Source organism: Rhinolophus sinicus, linkage group LG15 (assembly GCF_036562045.2).
Source record: "Rhinolophus sinicus isolate RSC01 linkage group LG15, ASM3656204v1, whole genome shotgun sequence".
Classification (NCBI taxonomy): Eukaryota; Metazoa; Chordata; class Mammalia; order Chiroptera; family Rhinolophidae; genus Rhinolophus; species Rhinolophus sinicus.
Genome location: NC_133764.1, coordinates 29,308,578 through 29,329,660, shown reverse-complemented (window position 1 = coordinate 29,329,660; position 21,083 = coordinate 29,308,578). Strand labels below are relative to the sequence as shown.

The following is a 21,083-nucleotide window of genomic DNA, read 5'->3' as shown; positions in this document are numbered from 1 at the left end:
GTCTTTCTTCTCTCGGCACACACTTGAAAGACACTCGTGCATAAAAGAGAGCAAGAGAAAACACACAAGCAACCTGAGACCCAGTATTTCATTTCTCAACTTAGTTTTCCACTCAAACTTGAACTTGTTTCCCCACCGTCTGTTTCATTTCAAAGCAATCTGCCTGTCCCTCCCACACATCTGAGGAGGGTCCCAAAGCACTTGACTTCAAGTGGCAGTGGAAGGAATCAGAGCTGATCCAAGAATCAATCTTTCTCTGCCTTTAAGGAAAATGCAGTGGCCACTTCAGGTCAGACCAGGGAGTTAATCTCCTTGGACCAGTCTGAAGAATCCAGTCTCCAATCATTTTAGAATAAGCAACAGAGCAAACAGCAGACTTGGAGGATAATTACCAACACCAATATTATTCAGAAAGCATTTGGAAAGTACTAATAGTTTCAACCTGACAATCAAACCAAGGAGAGTATAGCATGTAAAGAGCCCTGCAGTTGCTTTTCTGTGGGAGATATATTATTAATAGGCACCAAATTTGTGTCAAAACCATGTTTTTAGTCATTGGTTGATGACTAAATATTCCTTGTTCTTCCAAAATATTCCATTCCTTTCTGAAGGGTCAGATTTAATTAGTGTTAACAGAAGATCCCCCTGCTGGAATTAACTAAACAATGAAGTGGGGATACAGTTAAAACTTCCTCCAAGGATGAAGTGGTTTTTGCAAACTTAATCTGTTTACCATTTTTCAGAAGCGCTGGCAAGATCATCCCTTTAGAACAGAAAAATAGCAATTGGGAAAACTAGAGGAATATAATCTTTCCACCAAAATTTATATCTCTATATGTGGCTGTCTTACACATTTCTTTGCAAGTGATAGACATTCTGGCCCACGAAATCGAGAGTAGACTGGCAGGAAGCCATCTGAGTATCTTTCCAAGTTCTGCTTTCTCACCCCTACGTGTACCAAGGAAACTGTGCTCTTAAATGATCAAGAATAATACCATGTTTATCGCTGGGTATTGGGATTGTGGACCGTCTTTATTTTCTTCTGTTTATCTGCATTTTCTGCAATGAACACGTATTATTTATGAAATTAAATATATGGAAAAATTCCACACACACAAAAACCCACATTTTTTTCTTCTCTAAATCTTGGGCTATATTACTGCTCTATGCCTCATATCTAGCCAGACCTTTTTTAGACTCTTTCCTCCCTTTGTTCAGATTAACTGCCAAAAATCAACAGACGTCATTTTTGGAAAAGGCTTTTGGAAGAGATGTATTTCTTCATTCGAGAACTTCTAAAAATAGCCTTTATCTTCTACCCCTCACCATGCAGTGATTGATGCTACACCTGTCTCTGATGTGACAAAACGTAGGCCATGAATAAAAGCCTTTCATGGTTCTCGCACATTCTGAGACAGGTGGAAAACACTAGCCAGGGGCACTGAGCCACGTGAAGACGCTCTGTGGGGTGTTATTTCACCGCAGGCACGGGTGTGCCAACCTGCGGACACCTTGAGGATATCACCTGGTATCACTAACCTTTGATGTGTTGCTCTGCCCTTTCAGATTTTTGACGGTGAAGCCAAAGACCTCGAGAGAGAAGTTTGCTTTATTGATATTGCCTGCGATGAACTTCCAGAACGTTACTACAAAGAATCTGAGGTAAGCAATAGATGGGATGACATGTGGAAAAGATTTATTCATTTATTCACCAAATATTATTAAGTCCAGCCTAGCCTGGGAGACCTCCATCTGTCTTTATCCTGATTCAATTTGGTTTCACATGTTGTTGGATTCTTAATTGTGAGTCTCAAAATTAAGTCCCTACTCCTCAGGGCCTGTCACTGGCCCTGGCTGCCATTCAGTTTCAATTTAGTCTTCCCAGCTCCCCAACTCTGCCATCATTCTGGGCAGCAAAATATTCAAAAGGCTGAACTATCCAACATACTGGCCTCTCTGAAAACACGGCGGCCACCTCTGGCTTCCTGTTTTTCCAGGCTTCTGTACAACCTGTCTCTCCGTCTGCATGCTTCCTGAGGGCAGGGGCTGTGTAACTTTATTTGTATCTTTAAAGTCTAACACAAAATGCTCCATCAGTTCCCTCTGAGTGAATACTGAACTTGGGCAGCTCATCCCAGCCCTAACCTTGCTCTCAAAGCAGGAAGCGCCTTCCTGGGAGCTTTTCCTTTCATCTTGACTGAGAATAAATTTAAGAGAATATCTTTCTCTACAGCTTCTACCCTACCAGAACCCATTGTTTGCTTTGGTCCGACCTTTTTATTTTACTGTTGATCTAAGTCATCATTTATATCCCATTAGTATTGTATTAATGGCCGCTGATGGCACTTGGGTGATCCCCCTGTAAATAACGCCCCAGCCCTGCAAGGACAACAGATGCAGGGCTATTTTTGTTGTTTAGCAACATGCAGCCAATCACAGTATGTTTGGACTCAGGGCCCCAGCGTCGTCCTTGAGCCGTAACGGGTGGACCTTGAAACTCTTCTGTCAGATTCATTAAGACTGATTTAAGACATAATAAATAAACCCGTTAAAAATAAATTCCACTGTTGCACAAACTGGGCTCCCAATCTGGTTCAGATTTTTTTGCCTCCAAGTTTTGGGATTCGTTCGGATGTCACAGTCTAACTTGATCTTAGCAAATGCTGAGCTGCTGCTGAACTGCAGGCCTGTGCTCTGCAGCTGCTGTCTCTTCCAAGACCGGGAGAGGCTGATGTGAATCACTCTGGGTTCGAGTCAAAGACTGAGCTTTTTAACATCATCCATTTACACTGCACACTGCAGCCCGCCACACTCGTGAATTTTCAGAAAAACAAAGTGAAACACTCTGTGAGGAACTGTGGACCTGCGGAAAAGGAGAAACCTGACCTCCCCTTGTCTCACTCTACGCAGGAGAAATTTCTGTGGTTTCCTATCAAATCCACCGATTCTTATGGGGCTTTGGTGATGTGGGGATCATACAACATGTTGGATGAAACTGTTGGCGCATCACTTGTGTGGCTCCTAGCGGGGTAGGCGGTGGGTGCATTCTGTCCATCCTGGACATCCTGGCTTCTTTGGGAGCTCAGGCCTTCCAGGAAGGCAGTGTTGCCAGAAAACTGCAGCTCTTCCTCTTCGATTGCTTTGGGGCGGTCCTGTCCGTTACTTGGGGAGTTCCCTCCTGATTCTGTGAAAAGTCTTAGGACAGATATGGAATACTAATGATAACACCAACAAGTTTCATTTCTAGTCAGCAGTGCCTGACTCATTTCCCTGTGCTTCACGCTCCCAAGAACCACCACTGGAAAGCTTCTTGTCATTTACACAGACATTCTAGATTAGACTTCGTGCTTCATAGTCATTCATTTCTCTGGGTCATGAAGTATTCTTTTCTGCATGCAGTTTGACCAAGGAAATGAGAGGTGAATAGTCATTCATCCAATAAATATTTACTGAGTACTCACTAAGTGTCACATCCAGTATTAAGATGGGGACATAGCAATGGGCAGAAGCGACACAGAGGGTTGGTCCCCTCAGGGCACTTCCAGTCTAGCAGGGGAACCAAACAATAAAAAAAAATAAGCACACGAATACATATGGAGTTCAAAGTCACAAGTGCCATAAAGAATCATGCAGGGAGAGACTGTGATGGGAAAACCGAATTTAAAAGGATGAGATGAGGAAAGATGTGCTGAAAGAGATGAGAGGCCGAGACTCACAGGATGAAAAGAGGTGGGAGACAGTGCTCCAGGTGGAGGTCCCAGCATGTGTGGGAGCCCCGAGGTGACACGCATGAGGACGCAAAAGAAGGCCAGCATGGAGGCAGCAGTGGAAACCAAAGGAAGAACGGCACAAAGCGGGGTTGGAAAGGAGCATAGGGCCGTGTAGATGTTATTCAAGTGTAATGGAGTGACTTTCAAGTAATTAAATCATATGCTCTGATTTGTGCTTTTAAAAGACCGCTCTGGATGGAACATGGACTGGAAGGGAGCAGAGTGGAAGGAAACCACTGAGGTCACTGGAGTTATCCGCATTATGGGTTATTTAGGTTATATAGTGGCTGGAACTGGAGGGCTGGGAGCAGATGGTTTTGAGGTTTATTTTGAAGATAGAATTGGCAGGGATTGGCCATGGACTGGATATAAAGATGCGAGAAAAGGAAGAGTCAGGATGACCTTAAGCTTTATGGCTTGGACAACGGGTAGATGGGGATGAGAAGAGAAATGGGTTTTAGAGAAAGACGGATGGATTTTGTGAGGCCAGTGAAACATCTAGAACGAATAGAAATGAGTCTGTAGCTTAGATGAGAGGTCTGGGCTGGAGACAAAATTGGGAGTATTTGGCAGAAAGAAGGTATTTTAAATCCTAGGGGTGGATGAGAGGAAGAAAGCATAAAGTACAATGGGAAAGGGGATCAGGTCCAAGTATTGAGTGACGACAGCATTTGGAAATCAGGGAGAGGATGAAGAGGCCCCAGGAATGTCCAAAGAATTGGCCAGAGAGTTAAAACGAAAACAAGGAATGCAAGTTTCAAGAGGAAGAGAGTGATCAGTCGTACAATGAAAAACTGTCCTCTAGAAAAGTGGTTCTCAGCTGGGGAAGGTCTTAACCCACAAGGATGCTTACAATGTCTGGAAACATTTTTGGTTGTCATAAGTTGGAGAGTGCTAATGCACAGGACGGCCCCCACAACAAAGGGTTATCTGGCCCTAAATGACATTGGAAATTAAAGGAACTCTGGATTCAGCTCTCAAGCTCAGAGCCACCCCTCGTGTTCTGGAGTCTCAAGGTTACTTATTGGATGTGGAAGAAAGGGTCCGCCGAGGGCTCAACCCTGTACACTCTTTGTCAAGTACTGCTTCCCAGTAGAGTGCCAACCTATGTGACAGATAGAATTCTTCCTCACTACAGTCAGACTACAAAGAGAAAGACATAATTGGGAGCCTGCAATAAAATCTTAAGAAAAGTCAGCTCCCTGGGACTCTTTGGTGACCCCTACCTCTCTGTCATTCGAATTCCAGAATCATGGCTGCACTGTGAACCCACCAGAAGGGAGAGAAGTGAGTTTCCTAGGCTTTTTTGCTTGAGTGTCTTTAGCCAGGGACTAAGCATAAGGGGAACAACCAATTCAGAAGGCAAACCATTTCCAAATAAATTTCTACTCGGTACACTGTAAATAAGTAACAGTCCCCTCCCCACCACAAGAGTTTCCTTCTAAAACGAAATGTGACCTTGTCATTTTCTGCTTAACACCCCTCACAGGCTGGGAGGAAGCCCAGTGTTAGCGTGGCCCTCTGCCTTCTCCACTCCAGCATCCTTCCCTCTGTGCCACTCAACTGGGCAGATTCCAGTCTTTCCTCTTTAGAGGTCAACTCAAACATGACTTCTCCTCTGTGGCTTCCCATTCCCCTACCCACTGTCAGCAGAGTTCTGGTCTGTGGCTTCTAGATCATGCTAGCTCGTAGTTATGTCAAGAGCTCCATAAAGCCAAGCGCTGTCTTCTTTATCTTTTTTTTTTTCTCTTTAAGTAGACACTTTATTATATCCTTAGGCGATAAAATCCCAGAGCTACTGTGAGGCACGTCAATACAGACCCTGCTAAATATTTAATATTACCAAGCTCGTGCGCCTCGAGCAGACCTCAGCAGATGCTCACAAAATGGTGGTTGAATGAATGAGTGAAAGCCAGGGGCTTTGTGTTTTCCTCTCAGCAGCTACAATTTTCAGAGCCAGCGCTATCAAAGAAAATGAATCGGTTGCCATTCAGCTAACAGTTGTGAATCGGAGTTTCTTTTTTTTGGTTAAATCTGAGCCATACAGCTTTACGGGCTTTTTCTTCCACTCCATCTTTGGAAGTTGACTATGTCAGCATTATACATAGGAACACATTTTCTGTGGAGAAAGCTGAAGTGCGAGCAGTTTGAATCCGTCCTAAGATTTTGGATGCTTATGAATTCAGACCAGGGTTATCTGGGTCACTCCTCTCCACCCACCTTCTGTCACACACACCGCCGTCCAGGCCAGGGAAGGGAATTAAAGCGCTTTCTTTTCTGTTTCCATTGCTTCTTGGAAACCTCCAAGCCATCCCGTCAAGAACGCCTCCCTCCTTAAGGTGACCGAAGCTGGGAATTTTCCTCTGGGTGCCCTCTGCCTGGTGGCCCTCATGCCACCACTCACCAGGGGCACAGAAGGACACTGAGGACTCGGGATCAGCTGATCACCTAGCCCAGCGCTCTCTTATTCTCTTTGCAGAGCTACTGTCTCCTCTCCGCCTCCCAGGCCTGAGCTGCAGTTCCCCAGAGCCTCTCACTCTCCAGTTCTGTTTGCTCATATTCATTGTGGGGCTCTGCAGGGCAGTGCTAGATTGTTGAAAAAAACACATCTGTGTGATTTCTCAGGCACAGAGAGCACCAACGCCAGTCTCCACGCAGCCCCACCCAGGCCCTGCCCCCCAGAGTCGTAAGGCTCTTTGTACCGAGTCACGAGTCACGTTAGCACCAAAGCAGCAAATAGGAGGGGAAGCCAAAGTCTGAGCAGGTTGTACTTGTTATGTGGTTGGTACATGGGTCATTGTCTCGACCAAGATTTCCATCCCGACCCTTTGAAGCTCTGCCAAGATTTCAAGGTGAAGATGCCAGCCCAGGGACGAGGAACTCTGGACGATAGGTTGTAGCATGCCCACAGACGGCACGGGCAGCGAGCCCGTATCTGCAAAGCTGAGCAGCTTGGGGGCAGGGGGCAAGGACACACCCCACCCTTCAGGACTAGTCCAGTGTGGACAGTCTCTGAAAGTCAGGCCTGGAGGGCTCTAGTTCAGGGGCCTTTGGTGTGGCTGATACTAAGCCAGGGCTTTTCTTCCTTGATTCACTGTAGTCACGCATAAGGTTTGGCTTCCATGACAAGACGAGGAGCACCCAGAGAAAATGGCATCTCCTAGCTGCTGCCACTTGCAGCTCTCCCCCAGAAACACAAAGGTGGAGGGCATATGCAGCTTGTCAATTTTCAGACATGCTTAGAGTAGAAAGAGGGAAAAAGAGAAAGGAAAGGAAAGGAAATACCCTGGTGGGAGAAGTTTAGAAGTAGAGGATTTTTTTGTGTGCTTTGTCTTTTTTTTAATCTTCATTGATTTATGAAAAGTAAAAGGGGGTCTCGAGACCAGTAGTTCTCAATTGGGGTCAATTTTACCCCCCACCCTGGGGGACCTCTGGCAACATCTGCAGATATTTTCGATTGTCACCACTGGGTGGGGGATCCTTCTGGCATCTAGTGGGCAGAGGCCAGGGATGCAGCTAAACACCCTACGATGCACAGGACAGCTCCCCACAAGCTGTATTATCCAGCCCAAGATCTCAAAAGTGGCGAAGTCGAGAAACGCTGCTGTAGACCAGTTCACAAATTTCCTGTAAGAAGGAAATTTAGTAAAACCTATTAGTAGCAAAACTCATTAATGAATTTCTTTAGTTCACATTTATTAAGTGCCTACTGTGTGCCAGGCTCTGTGCTCGGCACGGATTGTGATTGTTTGTAGTCTCTACTACCCTTTCAACTTGAGCCTCTTTCTACAGAAAAAGCAAATTCCTCTTTCCTTTCATTTTGGAGGATGTAAAAGAAGGCTCCATTAAGAGGAGGGGATTCTTGAACTCAGCCTACAGGCCCCCAGATTATAGAGTCTTCCTGGATTTCCTAAGAAATCCTCGGCAGTTGGTCCGTTGGCCACACCGGTCTAAATACCTGTTGAGTTCTCTCTTAATGGAGAGAGAACAGAACAAAAAGAGAGATATCTAATTTTCCCCATAACTGTCAAGGTAGAGAGATTAAACGCTGTTTTCTAAGTACAATGGGCCCCCCCGAAAGGGAACAGAGACACGAAGTGAGTAAATATTGTTGTACTTGGCTGTACCCTTCAGTACAGACTGCTTTGTCCAAACCACTCGGCTTCCTCAAAGTAAAAATGTTTGCATTTTGGTCTACGTCTTGGTGGGGGAGGATGGTAAAATTTTCAGTTATCTCCAAACGGCCAGGTTTAGCACAGCTACCTCAGGCTGGGTACATTGTTGAGTTCAGTTTGTTGTGTTGTTATTGTCATTTTTCCCCCTTTTCCCTCCATCCATCTGTTTCCTTTTTAGAGTAACGCAGCTGTGTGGGCACCTCTTGGATAGTAAGAGGGGCTGACTGCACCACTCACGTGAAGACAAAGGGGGGAGGATCCACTGTCAAAGCACTTCACAGTGAGCGCCCCTCAAACGGGGTAAAAGCCTGCAGAGGAGAGCGTCAGGGGAAGGGCCCCCAGCAACTGCTGCATCTCAGGATCCTGAGCCCACTGTCTTTGCAGGGTCTGCATGAGGCCAATGCTATTAGAGATGGAAGCACTTGGTTGTGGCCTCTGGAAGTGGCCGGAGCAGTAGGTGATGAGAAAAACCATGAGGGGAAAGGAGAACATTTTTCCATGCAGGTTCTCTCACCTCCTGCTCCCTTGGAAACCTGGGCAACAACCCAGATGCCATTTCCCATGGGGCCTGCTTCCCCCGCATGACCCCCCTCCCCTCACCCTGTGATCCCGAGAGGAAAGCATCATGGTAGCTGCAATGTTATTGAAACCCGACCTTGCAGGGAGAGCCTGGGTGGTCTCCTGGGAAACTGGCTTTCTTTTTTTCTCTCCCCATCCCCCTCCCACCCGCTTTACAAGTTGGACTTTGTACTGTGTCTCTATGCAGGCTGATGGTACTGGAAAGTAACGGGTCTCTGGCCCAGTGGGAAGCTTAGATGGTATTTGAGTAGCTTCCTCTGTGTGGGAGCGGGGGTCCAGACAACCTGGCCAGGAGGGCTTTATCCTGGAATGGAAGGAAACTCTGCCATTCCTCTGATCCTAGAGAACAGATCCTTTGTGAAGACACGGTGCAGGACTTTGGAGGGGGACATAGTCTTTGGGTTAAAATGAAAAGTAGAACACCCTCACCTGTAAGAAGCTTATGATCTGGTCGGGAGGATAAGGTCTCGAAATGAAAGGCTAAATGACAGCATAGCCTGAGGCAGCAGGAGAAACACCTTCATGAGATTTACTCCCTTAAAATTCCTACGTTCAATTATCAATTACCCCACGATTTCAAGGAAGGGACAACTCTTTCTAAATAGAAGTGGTCAGGGAAGGCTTCATAAGAATGGCGGAATCTGAGCTGGGCCTTTAAAAACTGTTTAATCTGGTCATAAAGTAATACATGGTCCTTGTAAAACACAATTCCAGCATGATATAAATAAGCATCATCAAAAAACAAATGTCCTATGATGCCTCATCACAGAGATAGCTAGCTGTTGCCAAAGTTGGTGTTTATACTTAAACATAATGCATAAGTAACATTATTTTATAAAAATAAGCTCACGATGCCTACTACTTTGCAACATGCATTTTTTCACTAACAATATGTTTGCCATCTTTCTGTGGCAGCACATATCTCTAGCAGGTTTTGTCGTGACTATATAATGTGCTGTTTTATGGTTATGTCGTATTTATGCCATTCCCCATTGGGTAGGATTTAGGTTGTGTCCATTCTTTTGCTATTACAGTACTGCATGTAACATCCTCATATGATGTGCTTTGGGCATTGTTCTAATATTTCCATAAAATAAATTCTAAAAATGAGGTTGTTGAATCAATGGGTACATGGGTTTAACTCTTGCTAGATATAGCCAAATTGCCCCCACTCAAAGCTATATTAAATTACTCTCTGACCCACACTTGTATGGGAGCAAGTGAATTTTGAAGATGAGAGAGATTGAAAAGGCAGTGCAGTAAGTGAGGGCAAAGACAGTGACCAAAATAGGCGTCAGTGAGTAACTGACTGAGGCAAAAGACAAGAGCCTTGAATGCCAGGCCAAGGATTTTGGATTTTATCCTGCAAATGGCAGAGAGTTTTCAAAACAGGGTCACCAGCCATCGTGCAAGGGGGACTCCATTTGTGACCTCACCAGAGAGGCTAACTCTCAGAGGATGGTGAGGGAGGTTCCTGGACCCCCAAGAGGTTTAATAGCTTCCTGCTTACCAACCTACTTCTCTCCCTCTTTTGCTACCCCTTTCGAGAACAAATCACCTTCCACCATCTTGAAAGCAATAATATTTTGTTAATGAAAAGAAACCTTTGGAAATAAAAGGGCGTTAAACAATAGTCCATCCCTCAACAGCCCTGGCTACAGCATTTTTAGATCAATAATGGTCTAAAGGAACATTTATTCCCAAGGAATAAATAGGTATTCCCTTTTGGATCCCATGTCTTGCAAATAAATGAGAGCTGGGTCACCAAATTCTGCTGAAGTACCATGCCGAGGGTTGCTTTTTAAAATCACTGCTGTTCTTTGGGCCTAATCCTGTGAAGCTACTACAATGTTTTAGACAAAGCCAATGTTTACTATCAAAATGCTAATGCCCAACTCTGTCCTAGAGAAAGGGTTTTTGTTTTTTAATGTTTCAAGGGAAAAACATTTTTGAACTGCTGCAGTAATTTCACTGAATGAGGTTCTCCAGAGCTCAGGGCCCAGAATCACAGTTGTAGGTCTTACCAATTGGACTTGGCTGTAAAATGCCAGACCAAGGAGGTTAAACAAAATGGAAGCAAATCAATTCCTAAATCCCAGATCAAAACCAGAGATTCTGACTGTCTGCCAGGAGTGGAATTGCTGATTGTGGCATTCACTCATTGACTCAATAGAAAGAGTCATTGGGGAAATGGTTCCATGTCCCAAAAGGAACACATCCATGGAAGGGAGAAACAATTGGGTGTGTTGTAGAGGGATCTATGCAAAAGATAACCTCTAGAGCCTATGGTCAGGGATTCCCAGCTCATGTTTTCCATGTGTGACTCAAGATAATAGGGTCCTTGGCTTTGGTAGGTCCCCTAGGTGATGGCAGCCATTGTATTGCATCATCACCAGTTACTGCATCTTGAATCTCCTCTGTCCCTTCAAATGAATGGACGGATGGACAGATGAGATGCGATGTGATGAGACGATGTGAAAGGCAAGGCATTAAAATGACTAGCATAGTCCCTGGCACATAGTAGGCATTTAATAAGTGTTCTCTTCTCCCTGTTTTGACTCTGGCATTGAGATCTGCAGGTGTGTTGCTGGGATAGTTGCTCAGTAAAAACCATGTGTCTTAGGAAAGTGGTTGCCATGAACGCTGAGGGAGTTTGTATATTGCTTTTTACTTGTTGATTTGAATGGAGAAGTAGAGGGTTGGTTCCAGTCACTTCAGTTCTGAAGATCACAGAATCCTCTGCAGGTACAGCAAGATCCTCCAGAAAACAACCATGTGTACTGCTGAGACTTTTTGTAAAAGGTGTTGTTATTCTGTTTTTGTTTGCCATGAGTTCAGAATGGCATGTGTCTCTGATACCTCACTTCTAAGAATCCTTAGAAGTTACAGTTATTGTTTGTGTGTAAACTTCGGGTAATCTGTGGTACTGGAGGCCCAGGATGGTACCCAAGGCAGATTGGGTATTTTATCAACTGTCCACCTTGAGCCTTCTTACCAGGTATATTTTAGAATAATAGTTAAGACTTTAAAAGAAGGAACCAAAGGGCCCAAGGTTTTCAGCCAGGCGTGAGCATACGCAACCAAGCTCAATTCCATCTCCTGGGGAATCTCCCTCTATACTTCCAAGGAAACGGGCATTAAATCTACAACTTGCTCAGAACTTAGGCCACTCCCTCAACCTCTGCTATTTTCAGTCTTATTAATTTACAATTCCTTAAAGCAGAGTTCCCAAATCAGATTAGAATCACGTTGGGAGCTTTTAAAAAAACAAAAAACAGATACCTGACTCCCACCCTCGACCCACCAAACCAGACACTGTAAGATGGGAACCAAGGATCTGTGTGTAATGCACAGGTTTGGGGAAATAGCCTCAGAGCAGACCTTTTTCAGGCTGTGACACACATGGAAAATGATCAGTTTTGATTGGCATATTGGGAAGCAACTCCTAATCAGAGACGGCCAACCTCCAGAGTCAGAAGGCCCGGTCTCCTTACCCAAGAGCCAACAGGAGCAGTATCTTTTCATGTCTATTACCCATTCAAGGTAGGTCAACTATGCCTAACAGAGCTGTTTTTTGTGTTCAAGTTTTTAAACCATTTTATTGTTATTTAATTTTGTGGAAGGAAAAGGAACTAGAGTAAGCCTAGAGACTGCCTGTTCCCCCACTGAGGGTGGCGTCAGTCAATGCCTTTGAATTTCGTTCCATCAGAGTTGGGACTCTGATACCATCTGTGGAGTCACAGCCAACCCCTTCCTTTCCAGTCAATGGCATGAATTAGGATATACATTTGGACGGTTTTCTCCAGAATTGCTTCTGAGTTGGGGGCTAGTTTTGGATCACCCGTCATCTAAGTTTATCTCCTCCAAGCAAACACGCTAATTGGTGCCCACCAGGTCCTCTGGCTCAATCTTGTCTGTGCCCTTTCCCAACTAGCACTCTCAGAGTCTACAGCTACGACTCTATGATAATGGAAGTGGGGTTTTTTTTCCCCCCAGGAAAACTAAAACCTAACCCAGTGATTCTCTCTTCCACTTTTCTTTATTCAGACTCCGACTGTTCAGCTTGTGCTCCAAAAATATCCAGGAAAGAATAGGTGTGATTAAGTCACTTGTCTTCATCTTTTATTTTTAAGGGACCCCAAGAAAGACATACAATTACTAGCTCATTAAGTTGGGCCTTAGGTGTCACAACAGATTTCTCACAGAATTGCTCAACCCAGCTTTACAGGGACAGGAACTATCTTTTGAGAAAATTAAGTCATTGTTTTGTTGTTTTATTCGGTTATAGCCTTTAATCCTAACAACCCGATGGAATAGATGCTATGTCCATTTTATACATAAGGAAACTGAGGCTGAGAAACTCTTCAGTAACTTGCCGGAAGTTTCAGGAAGCTTCGACTCTGGCCCCAAAGATTGTGCTTCCTCTCCCCCCAACCTGGTTCATTCAGGTAACACTGGAGGTACAAACAACTGCTGTCTTTGAAAACCACTCTAGGAGATTTGTTTCCTGCTTCAGTGTGTCTGGTTAACCGTGGGTCACTGACCATACGAATGGGGGATCTTAGGGAAAAATGGGGTAAGCAGGAGGAAGGGCCTTTCCAGTCTCTGGGTTACCCTCCTTCGGTTTAATGATCTGCTAGAACACCATGCCCCATCTTCCGGGGAAAATTTACTGTTTATGAAGAGTTGAGAAAATAGTGGATTAGCCAAAACAAACCTAGTCTGGAAGAACAAAAACTGGCCATCCTACAACTGAATGATGCAGGAGCCATTAAAGGGGAAAAGAAAGTTATCCCCCCCTTCACCCCAAATAGTGCATCACAGACCCCAGTTTGAGAAACATTCCTTTTCTCAGTTGATCATCTCACAACAGTCTTAGAGTTAAATACCTTGCCCAGATTCACACAGGTAATAGTTGTTGGAGGAGAAATTCAAATCCAGGGTGTCTCACTCCAAAGCCTTTTCAGCCCCCCTCATTTCTGCTCTGCAAAACCCAGAACCACAGAGGTGCTTCTGGGCCCAATAAACAATGAAATACATTGTGTGAAACAAAGAAGGTTGAAATAGCCTGAGGAATCCACTTATCACTTTTTACCTTCTTGCTATGTGGGGATTCTAAATAATGATATAGTTGGAAAAACAAAATGAGTTACAAAGCCAAAATGCACTTGAAATCTACCCCAGCTTTAAGAATGGAAATCCTTTGTCGCCTTCACATTACAGTTTGATTGGCTTATTGAACTTCTCTATATCGGTTTCTGTTCAACCAGTTAGAGGTCCTAGTTTCCCAAAATAATACCGAGCATGAGGAGTGAGCTAGATTTGGGGACAGCTAATCCTGTGCTGATCACTGTTACCACGTTGTAGCTCCGCAAGAATATTTTTAGTCTATTATCAGCTTTCGATTTAATAAACTCAAGCTGTCCGTGGGCCACATTGTACATCTGCAGTGTGGATCGAGGCCATTAATGCTTCCTAGCCTGTGTCCACACAGCACTGCTAAGATCAGAGTGAGCAGGACAATCCCCTACATGCAGTCCCGGTTCAAAGGCTGCAAACGGAGCCAGCCGTCTGTGATGGGAGAAGCTTGGCTCCCTGGCTGCTAGGAGAGCTGGTGCCTGTCTTCCTGCTGTCACACACTCAGTAAGGTGGGGTCCCCTCCAGTGTGCCCTTGAATGGCCTTACTGGTGTTGAGGTGATCTTAAAAATAATAGTATTATCTGTTTGTGCTGAAAGGAACCGGTTAGCATTATGTAACAGGATGTTAGGGAGACATCTGGTTGCTCTGGAATTGGGAACCAGGCCCAAAGCCAGGGACAAAGAAGCTATGACTCTACATTCCACAGGCAGCTGCTAATCTTAGTAAGGCCAGGTACTCCCCAGGGCCAACCCAGATGGCTCAGCTGGTCCTCTCCCCACGGCTCTCCTCATCCCTCTCTCCCCCCTCCTAGTCTATATTTAGAGATGAGAGAGGGATACTTTCACAGTCATTGGGGGTACATGTCTTGCCTAACCCCAAAGCCCTGGGAAGGGGGTATTCTAAGAATCAATTGCAGAAATTAGTATGTCCGCAAGAAAGCTGTTTGCTGAGCTAGGGATCTACAGGCTCTCAGCACTGCCATCCTCTGAGACTGCGGCGAGACTGAAAAGTGGCCCCAGAAGTTGGTAGGGAAACGTAGAGATTGCTGCCTGCTGCCCATCTGGAGATTTCCGGAGGAAGGGGCTGTGGAAGATGCCCAATGGCAAGGGCTGAGGTGGAACTGTGGCACAGCGAGTCCGGGAAGAGAATAGGGGCATCCCCTTGGGCACTACAAAGTGAAGGAAGCAATGTACTTTATAGGCTTGTTGTCAGGAGAATTCTGTGATGTTTCCTCTGAGGCCAACCAGTTCTCCAGTTGTCTGACACCAACTGGATGGCCAACATTTCAGTTCTGACACTGTCTACCTGGAGTTAGTCCCCATGTTAAAGGGCTCAGTCCCACAAGACCATCCCTGCGTTAGATCCCCCAGGGACAAGTCCCGGACCACCTGTACTTCTACCTGACCAGGGGTTCCCGACACTGGCTCTGGTACACAGCAAGCATTTAATAAACACTAACTAGTATGGTTATTTGTCCCTCCTTCCATCCTTTACTTCTCCTGACCATCTCTCTTGGGGTTCTCTTTTGATTTAATCCTCTCCCTAGCCCCTAAAAATTATCAACAGTTGTTACCAATTATCAACGGGGCTCAAGATAGCTGACTATTAAATTAGTGTGTTCTCCCATTTTCTATGCTATGCTCCCTCTTCTCCAAGTAGGGAGTTTTGAGTTTTTCTGGCCCCAAATTATAACTGAGAAGGGCTCAGAACACACACCGAAGCAATGCCCCCATCACAACCACCTTGTTCTCTGCCTTTGTACATGTCAGAGGCACCTTGCAGTCAAGCTCCTTTAAGGGAGGCATTTTGCAGAGGAATAGCACAAATCACTCAGTGTTTGTGGTACACTCTAGTGCCAAGAGCAAATGCTGTAAAAATAGCACTTTAGGTATTTACTGCTAACGAAGCAAAAATTGGCTATGATTTGCATTTAGGGCAGGTTGGGCTTTTTTTTTTTTAGCTGATGTATAGCAATTGACCTTTTAAGGAGAGTTTTAGGTCAGTTCTCAAGCACTCTCTGAAAGCTCCTTCGTTCTGTTTGGTTACTTTTTTAACAGCTTTATTGAGATATAGTTCATATATCATAAAATTCACCCTTATTTAAAGAACTCAATAGATTTTAGTATAGTCACAGATATGAGCAACCATCACCACAAATTTAAAACACGTTCATCACCCCTAAAAGGAACCCTGACAGCTTGAGCTGTTACTGCGCTGTTCTCCCCCCCAACACCCCCCCCCAAGCCACCTCACTCCAGCCCTAGGCAACCACTAATCTTTCTGTCTCTAGATTTCCCGGTTCAGACATTTCATATGAATGGGATCCTTTAATATGAAGTCTGTTGGGACTAGCTTCTTTGAAAACTCCTTAATTTTTATGTATATCCCTTTTAGGGTTCAAGGTCAAGAAATCTTGGTCTAAAGTCGGGGTGAAATTTTACCTGGTTGAAATAGCCATTCTTTGGAGGGGAATGAGAATAATATCTGTAACACCTTCGAGTCTTCAAGAAAAGTTCCAGAACGCAGGGGATAAAATCTGGTATCGGTTGTTAGTTCATCCCTATTTTAGGGCTGAACATGATAGTTACATAATGTAGCAGTTGCTAGCCAGTTTCTACTTAGCCCTTTTTCATTTAACATTTATCAAAAACTTCTAATTTCAATTAACAGGGCAAGCCCTCGTTGGATATGGTCCTTTGTGGTTCAAATTGAAAGCGTAATTAATCACAGAGACTTTATATCTCAGTGAAAGTCAGCTAATAATATTGCCTCTGAGATGTAAGCCACACTCCAGCCAGGCCAAGGTCTCCTGGGAGCTGCTCCTTGCACCTCCCAGGTGTGAGACTGATTCTAACAAACACAGGGACAGTGTCACATGGGCTGCACTAAGAAAGGAGCCCCTAGCGTCACCTCTGTTTTACTTTGTCCAAGTGCAAGATGGATGAGGCTTGAAAGTGTGCCCAACCCTGTGGAGAAGGAGCTTTCTATAAAAAACATGCCCGTCCAGAAGAGGTGGCCAGTGAGGCCCGTCTGGCCCCAGGGAGACACTCCTAGCACCAACCCACCTCCCTCCATACAGATGAGCTTTAACTACAAAGGTCCAGTTTGCCATCTGCCAAGCCTGGGGAGTTCCAACTGGATCTGGAGCCAGCGCTCTCACTGTGGATGAATTTAGAAGACCCCAGCCAGAAGAACTTGCAACCTGGCACGTTCCCAGCCAGCCAGCTGCTGGGCAGAGCCCTCGAGGCAAAAGCATTGCTTTCAGAGAACTTCACATCACCCAGCAGAACCAGCTGCAACTACCCAGTGTGAGGTTCGGGGCTCCATGACCCAGGGAGTGAGCAAGACATGGGAGAGTTACAGGGGAATCTGGAAGATTTCCCTTGTGAAAACCTTTCTGACTCAGTGTTATAGGTTGAACTGTATCCCTACCAGCCCCCCTCCCACACCCGAAAGAAAAAGATACGTTGAAGGCCTAACCCCTAGCACCTGACAGTGTGACCTAATTTGAAAACAGGGCCTTTACAGAGGTAATCACGTCAAAAGGAGGTTGAGTGGGCCTTAATGCAATGTGACTGGTGCCCTTATGCAAGGGTGAAATTTAGACACAGAGATGGACATGCACAAGGGAAGACAGTGTGAGACACAGGAAGAATGCCTTATGACTGGAGTGTGCCTCGAAACGCCGAGGAACACCAGAGTTACTAGCAAGCCAAACAACCAGAAGCTAGCAGAGAGGCATGGAACCAATTATGTACAACCCTCGGAGGGAACCAGCCTTGCCCACGCCTTGATCTCAGACTTCTAGCCTCCAGGCCTGTGAGACAATCCATTTCTGGTGTTTGTGGTATTTTGTTATTGCGGCCCCAGCAATCTAATACTGTTCCCCATTAGAGGAAAGCCATACCCTCGCTTGGAGGGTTACTGGAAGGAAAGGATTGCTCTTGTCTGTAGCTCTCAGCTCTTCTTTTAAGTAACCCCTACGATGCGCGAAGCCTGTCTGACTTGAAAGCTGACCCATCCTGCTGTTGGAAGATGGCTGCCCAGTGTGTGCCCACCAGGGAAGTCCCCAGCTTGGCTGGGACCAGCTCTGCGTGTGCCACCATGTGGTTCCGATAAAACACTTCCTTGAGGGAGGCCCTGACAGTAGGGCAATCCGCTTTGCCCTCTGCTGTGTCAACTTGGAACCGGCCACTGAAACAGAAGACAAAGAATTGGTTCGGAGACAAGACTATCTCTTGTCCTTGGCCCAGAATCTAGTCATAGCATCCAATAAGCAGGAACCCTTCTCTCAGGATTTCTTGCACCACCATTCCTATGGACACCTTACAGGTGACAACTTACAGAAAATGGAAGTACCCGCCCAGCCTTTCACTGGCATAAGGACACCTACACGATGGTTGGCAGCCATATTTTTATTCGCGCTTATCAGCACTTTTCTGTACACTCGACCACAGGGTAACAATAAAATAATAATCATCCTACAGCACTTCGGATATTCCTGCTGCCTTCTTTTGAGGAGCTTAATGAAATTTGAGGAAATTGCATTCCAGTATCTTTAAGGGATGTTTCTGTATCACGTGCTGCTTATCTCCCTGGGATGTCTCCTGTGGATCACATGGCATCTGCTGAGCATTGGACTGAGGACATTGCCTGCATTATCCAATTTAAGCCTTGCAACAACCCCACAAGGGAGTTACCATTAACACCATCCTGCTGATGAGGCACTGGCTCTCCTCAGACAGAGCGTGCCGGAATTTCAGAAGGGAACATCAGACCACAGGGTAGGGGACTCGGGAACCCCAGTCTGGGAGTCAGACAGCCCTGAGCTTAAATTTCAGAGGACTGGAAAAGTCAGTGATCATCTGTGAACCTCAGGTTCCTCATCTAGAACAGAGATGATACGTGCTCCTTAAAGCCGTGGTCTAACCTTGGCTGTACATTCAGATACATGGGGAGCTTTGGGAAAGCTGGAATCTCAAACCCCATCAAGACTAATTATGTCAGAAGCACGGGGGTTGGGGGCTTAACCTTGCTCCTCATCCCCAGAGGTTTCTGTCACAGTTCTGGAGGCCACAAGTCCTAAATCAAAATGAGGCTCCTTTCCTGCCTCTTTCCACCTCTGCTGAGCCCCTGGTTATGGCTACATAACTGCATTCTCTGCCTCTGGCTTCACGTGGCCTCCTCCCTGTGTCTTAAAAGGGTACTTGTTTCTGTTTCTTAAAAGGGTACTTGTCATTGGATTTAGGGCCTTCCCTCTTAATCTGGGATGATCGCATCTCGAGATCCTCAGTTTCATTACATCTGCAATGACCTTTTCTCCCAAGTAAGATCACATCCATAGGTACTGGGGGTGAAGACTAGGACGTACCTTTTTGGGGGTCACCATGTAACCCACTGCAGAGAACTTTTCACTGTGTTTTCTGATTGCACTGGGTTGGGTTCCAGCAGGGGTTTTAAGATGTATAATCTCTCGGTCACACAGGTCAAACTTTATGTCCTTTTAAAATAGGCCAAACCCTGAAACCAAAGTGTGGGAAGGCCCAGGGGATTTGTAGCATCAGAGATGAAGGTGGAAGTTTATAAACCTCATTTTCAAAAAGGGAAACCTGGAAATGAAAGTTTAAAATGTGAAACAATCCAGTTATTTTATAAAGAATGGTCATAAGTGATATAACAGAGTTTGACCAAAATATTATAATAGCCGTAGAAACACAAACCAGAAATTTTTTAAATAAAAAAATGTAATGAGTGGCCGGTTAGCTGAGTTGGTTAGAGCGTGGTGCTAGTAACACCAAGGTTGCCAGTTCAATCCCTGCATGGGCCACTGTGAGTTGCGCCTTCCTTAAAAAAAAAAAAAAAAAAAGTAAATGGTTGTAAGAAAGGTCAACGAATGTGTAAATGAGCAACTTAGAGATTTACGTTCACCAACTCAAGTGAGAAAATGAAAGTTGAAGAAATGATTTTAAGAGGAATGGGTAATGGGGTTTTGGAAGGAGGAATAGCAGAGATGCGGTCTGAACAGAAAAAGGGAAAAAAGTTTGCAACCAGAATATTTCAGATAAGGTTAGATTTTTTTCTCTCATCTTCATTCAAAGGCATTCAGTTGGATGTTCATTTCTGATCTTGAGTTTTGATTAAAGGAGTCCTCTGGTAAATCCTTTTCCCTTACCTCCCTCCAGCTCTTTGAAAGTGCATCCCTAATTATAGGCCATGTCTGAGATTTACTAAATGAAATCAGCAGCTGTAAATATGAGACCAGACTTGCAAAAAATCAACACACTGTTGCCATAAAAAGCCCAATTTTTAATTGCTTCTTTGGCATCTGGCTACCACAAAAACACCCTTTCGCTGTTTAATATTAAAAGGAAATGTAGTGGAAAGAACATTGAGCTTGAATGAGGGGAGGCTGGGATTCTAGACCCCGACCAGTTACCAAACGCCTGTGGTTTGGGGGCAAAATATTTCATTTCTCTTAGGCCTCGGTGTCCTTACCCATAACATCAAGGACATGAAACTGAATTACCACTTCCATCTTAAAAATACTATTCTGCATTTTGAAAATACAGTACATTTCTCATTCCCATCTAGCTGTCCCCTAAAACCTTATTTTGCAATAGCCTAATATAATTTTATAATTTTGTGGCGCGATCTGGAGCCACACACGGCTTTCAGCATCTCCATAGTTTTCACTGTGCAGGCCGTACTTTTCAGGTTTGATTCAGAACTGAAGCTTGCTGTGAGGCCCCCCAGTTCTTAACTGCTTTGGAAATGCAATCCGCCAGTTTTCCACAGTTAATATTTCAGAGGCTTGCTTTATTCTTGAGAAGTCTGGAACGTACACAATAATTCTGGATTAGATATCATTTCAAATTCAGTAGGGGTGCGGCTGAAGAAACAAGCTGAGGCTAGTCCGTGAATCAGAGATGTGTCCTGGGAGGGAAGAGTGGGGTGCAGCCATTTGGCCCAGGGGTCTCCATCTTCAGGCGTCTCTCCTGCACACGACACAGCGTCTGAAAGGCACGAAGGCAGGTCAGGCCATGGTCCTAGCTTTCATTTCATTTTCTTACCTCTGGTACCTGTTCACATCACTCTGTTCGCTGGGTTGCCAGGAGCTTTGCCCTCTTGCTTTCCTCTGCTTTTTGTCTCTGTGACTATCCTTTGTTCACCTAGTTGCTAACCCAACTGGGATACCCTCCACTCAGGTTTTTGAGGGTTCACCTACGCATAGTCCGGTCAGCCATAGCCATGTCTTTTGAGCCTCGTGATAGTTGTCCAACGTGCTAAATATTCTCCTCATCATTCGCCTCTTGTGGGAAGGCCCACGGGCACATGGGGAAAAGAGCCAGCTTTACCCATCAGCTCCAGCTCACCTGTGTTTTAACTCAACAGGAACTGCTTGGCAGCTATAAATGTCCT

The 21,083-nt window shown here is 45.1% G+C and overlaps 1 protein-coding gene across 1 annotated transcript in view; it reads left to right on the top strand.

Moving 5' to 3' along the window:
• PITPNC1 (phosphatidylinositol transfer protein cytoplasmic 1) overlaps positions 1–21,083 on the top strand; it is a 215,199-nt gene that overhangs the window by 171,792 nt on the left and 22,324 nt on the right. The window contains exon 6 of the mRNA XM_019732864.2: positions 1,567–1,662. Within this exon, the coding sequence (XP_019588423.1) occupies positions 1,567–1,662 (96 nt within the window). The remainder of the gene's footprint in view (positions 1–1,566; positions 1,663–21,083) is intronic.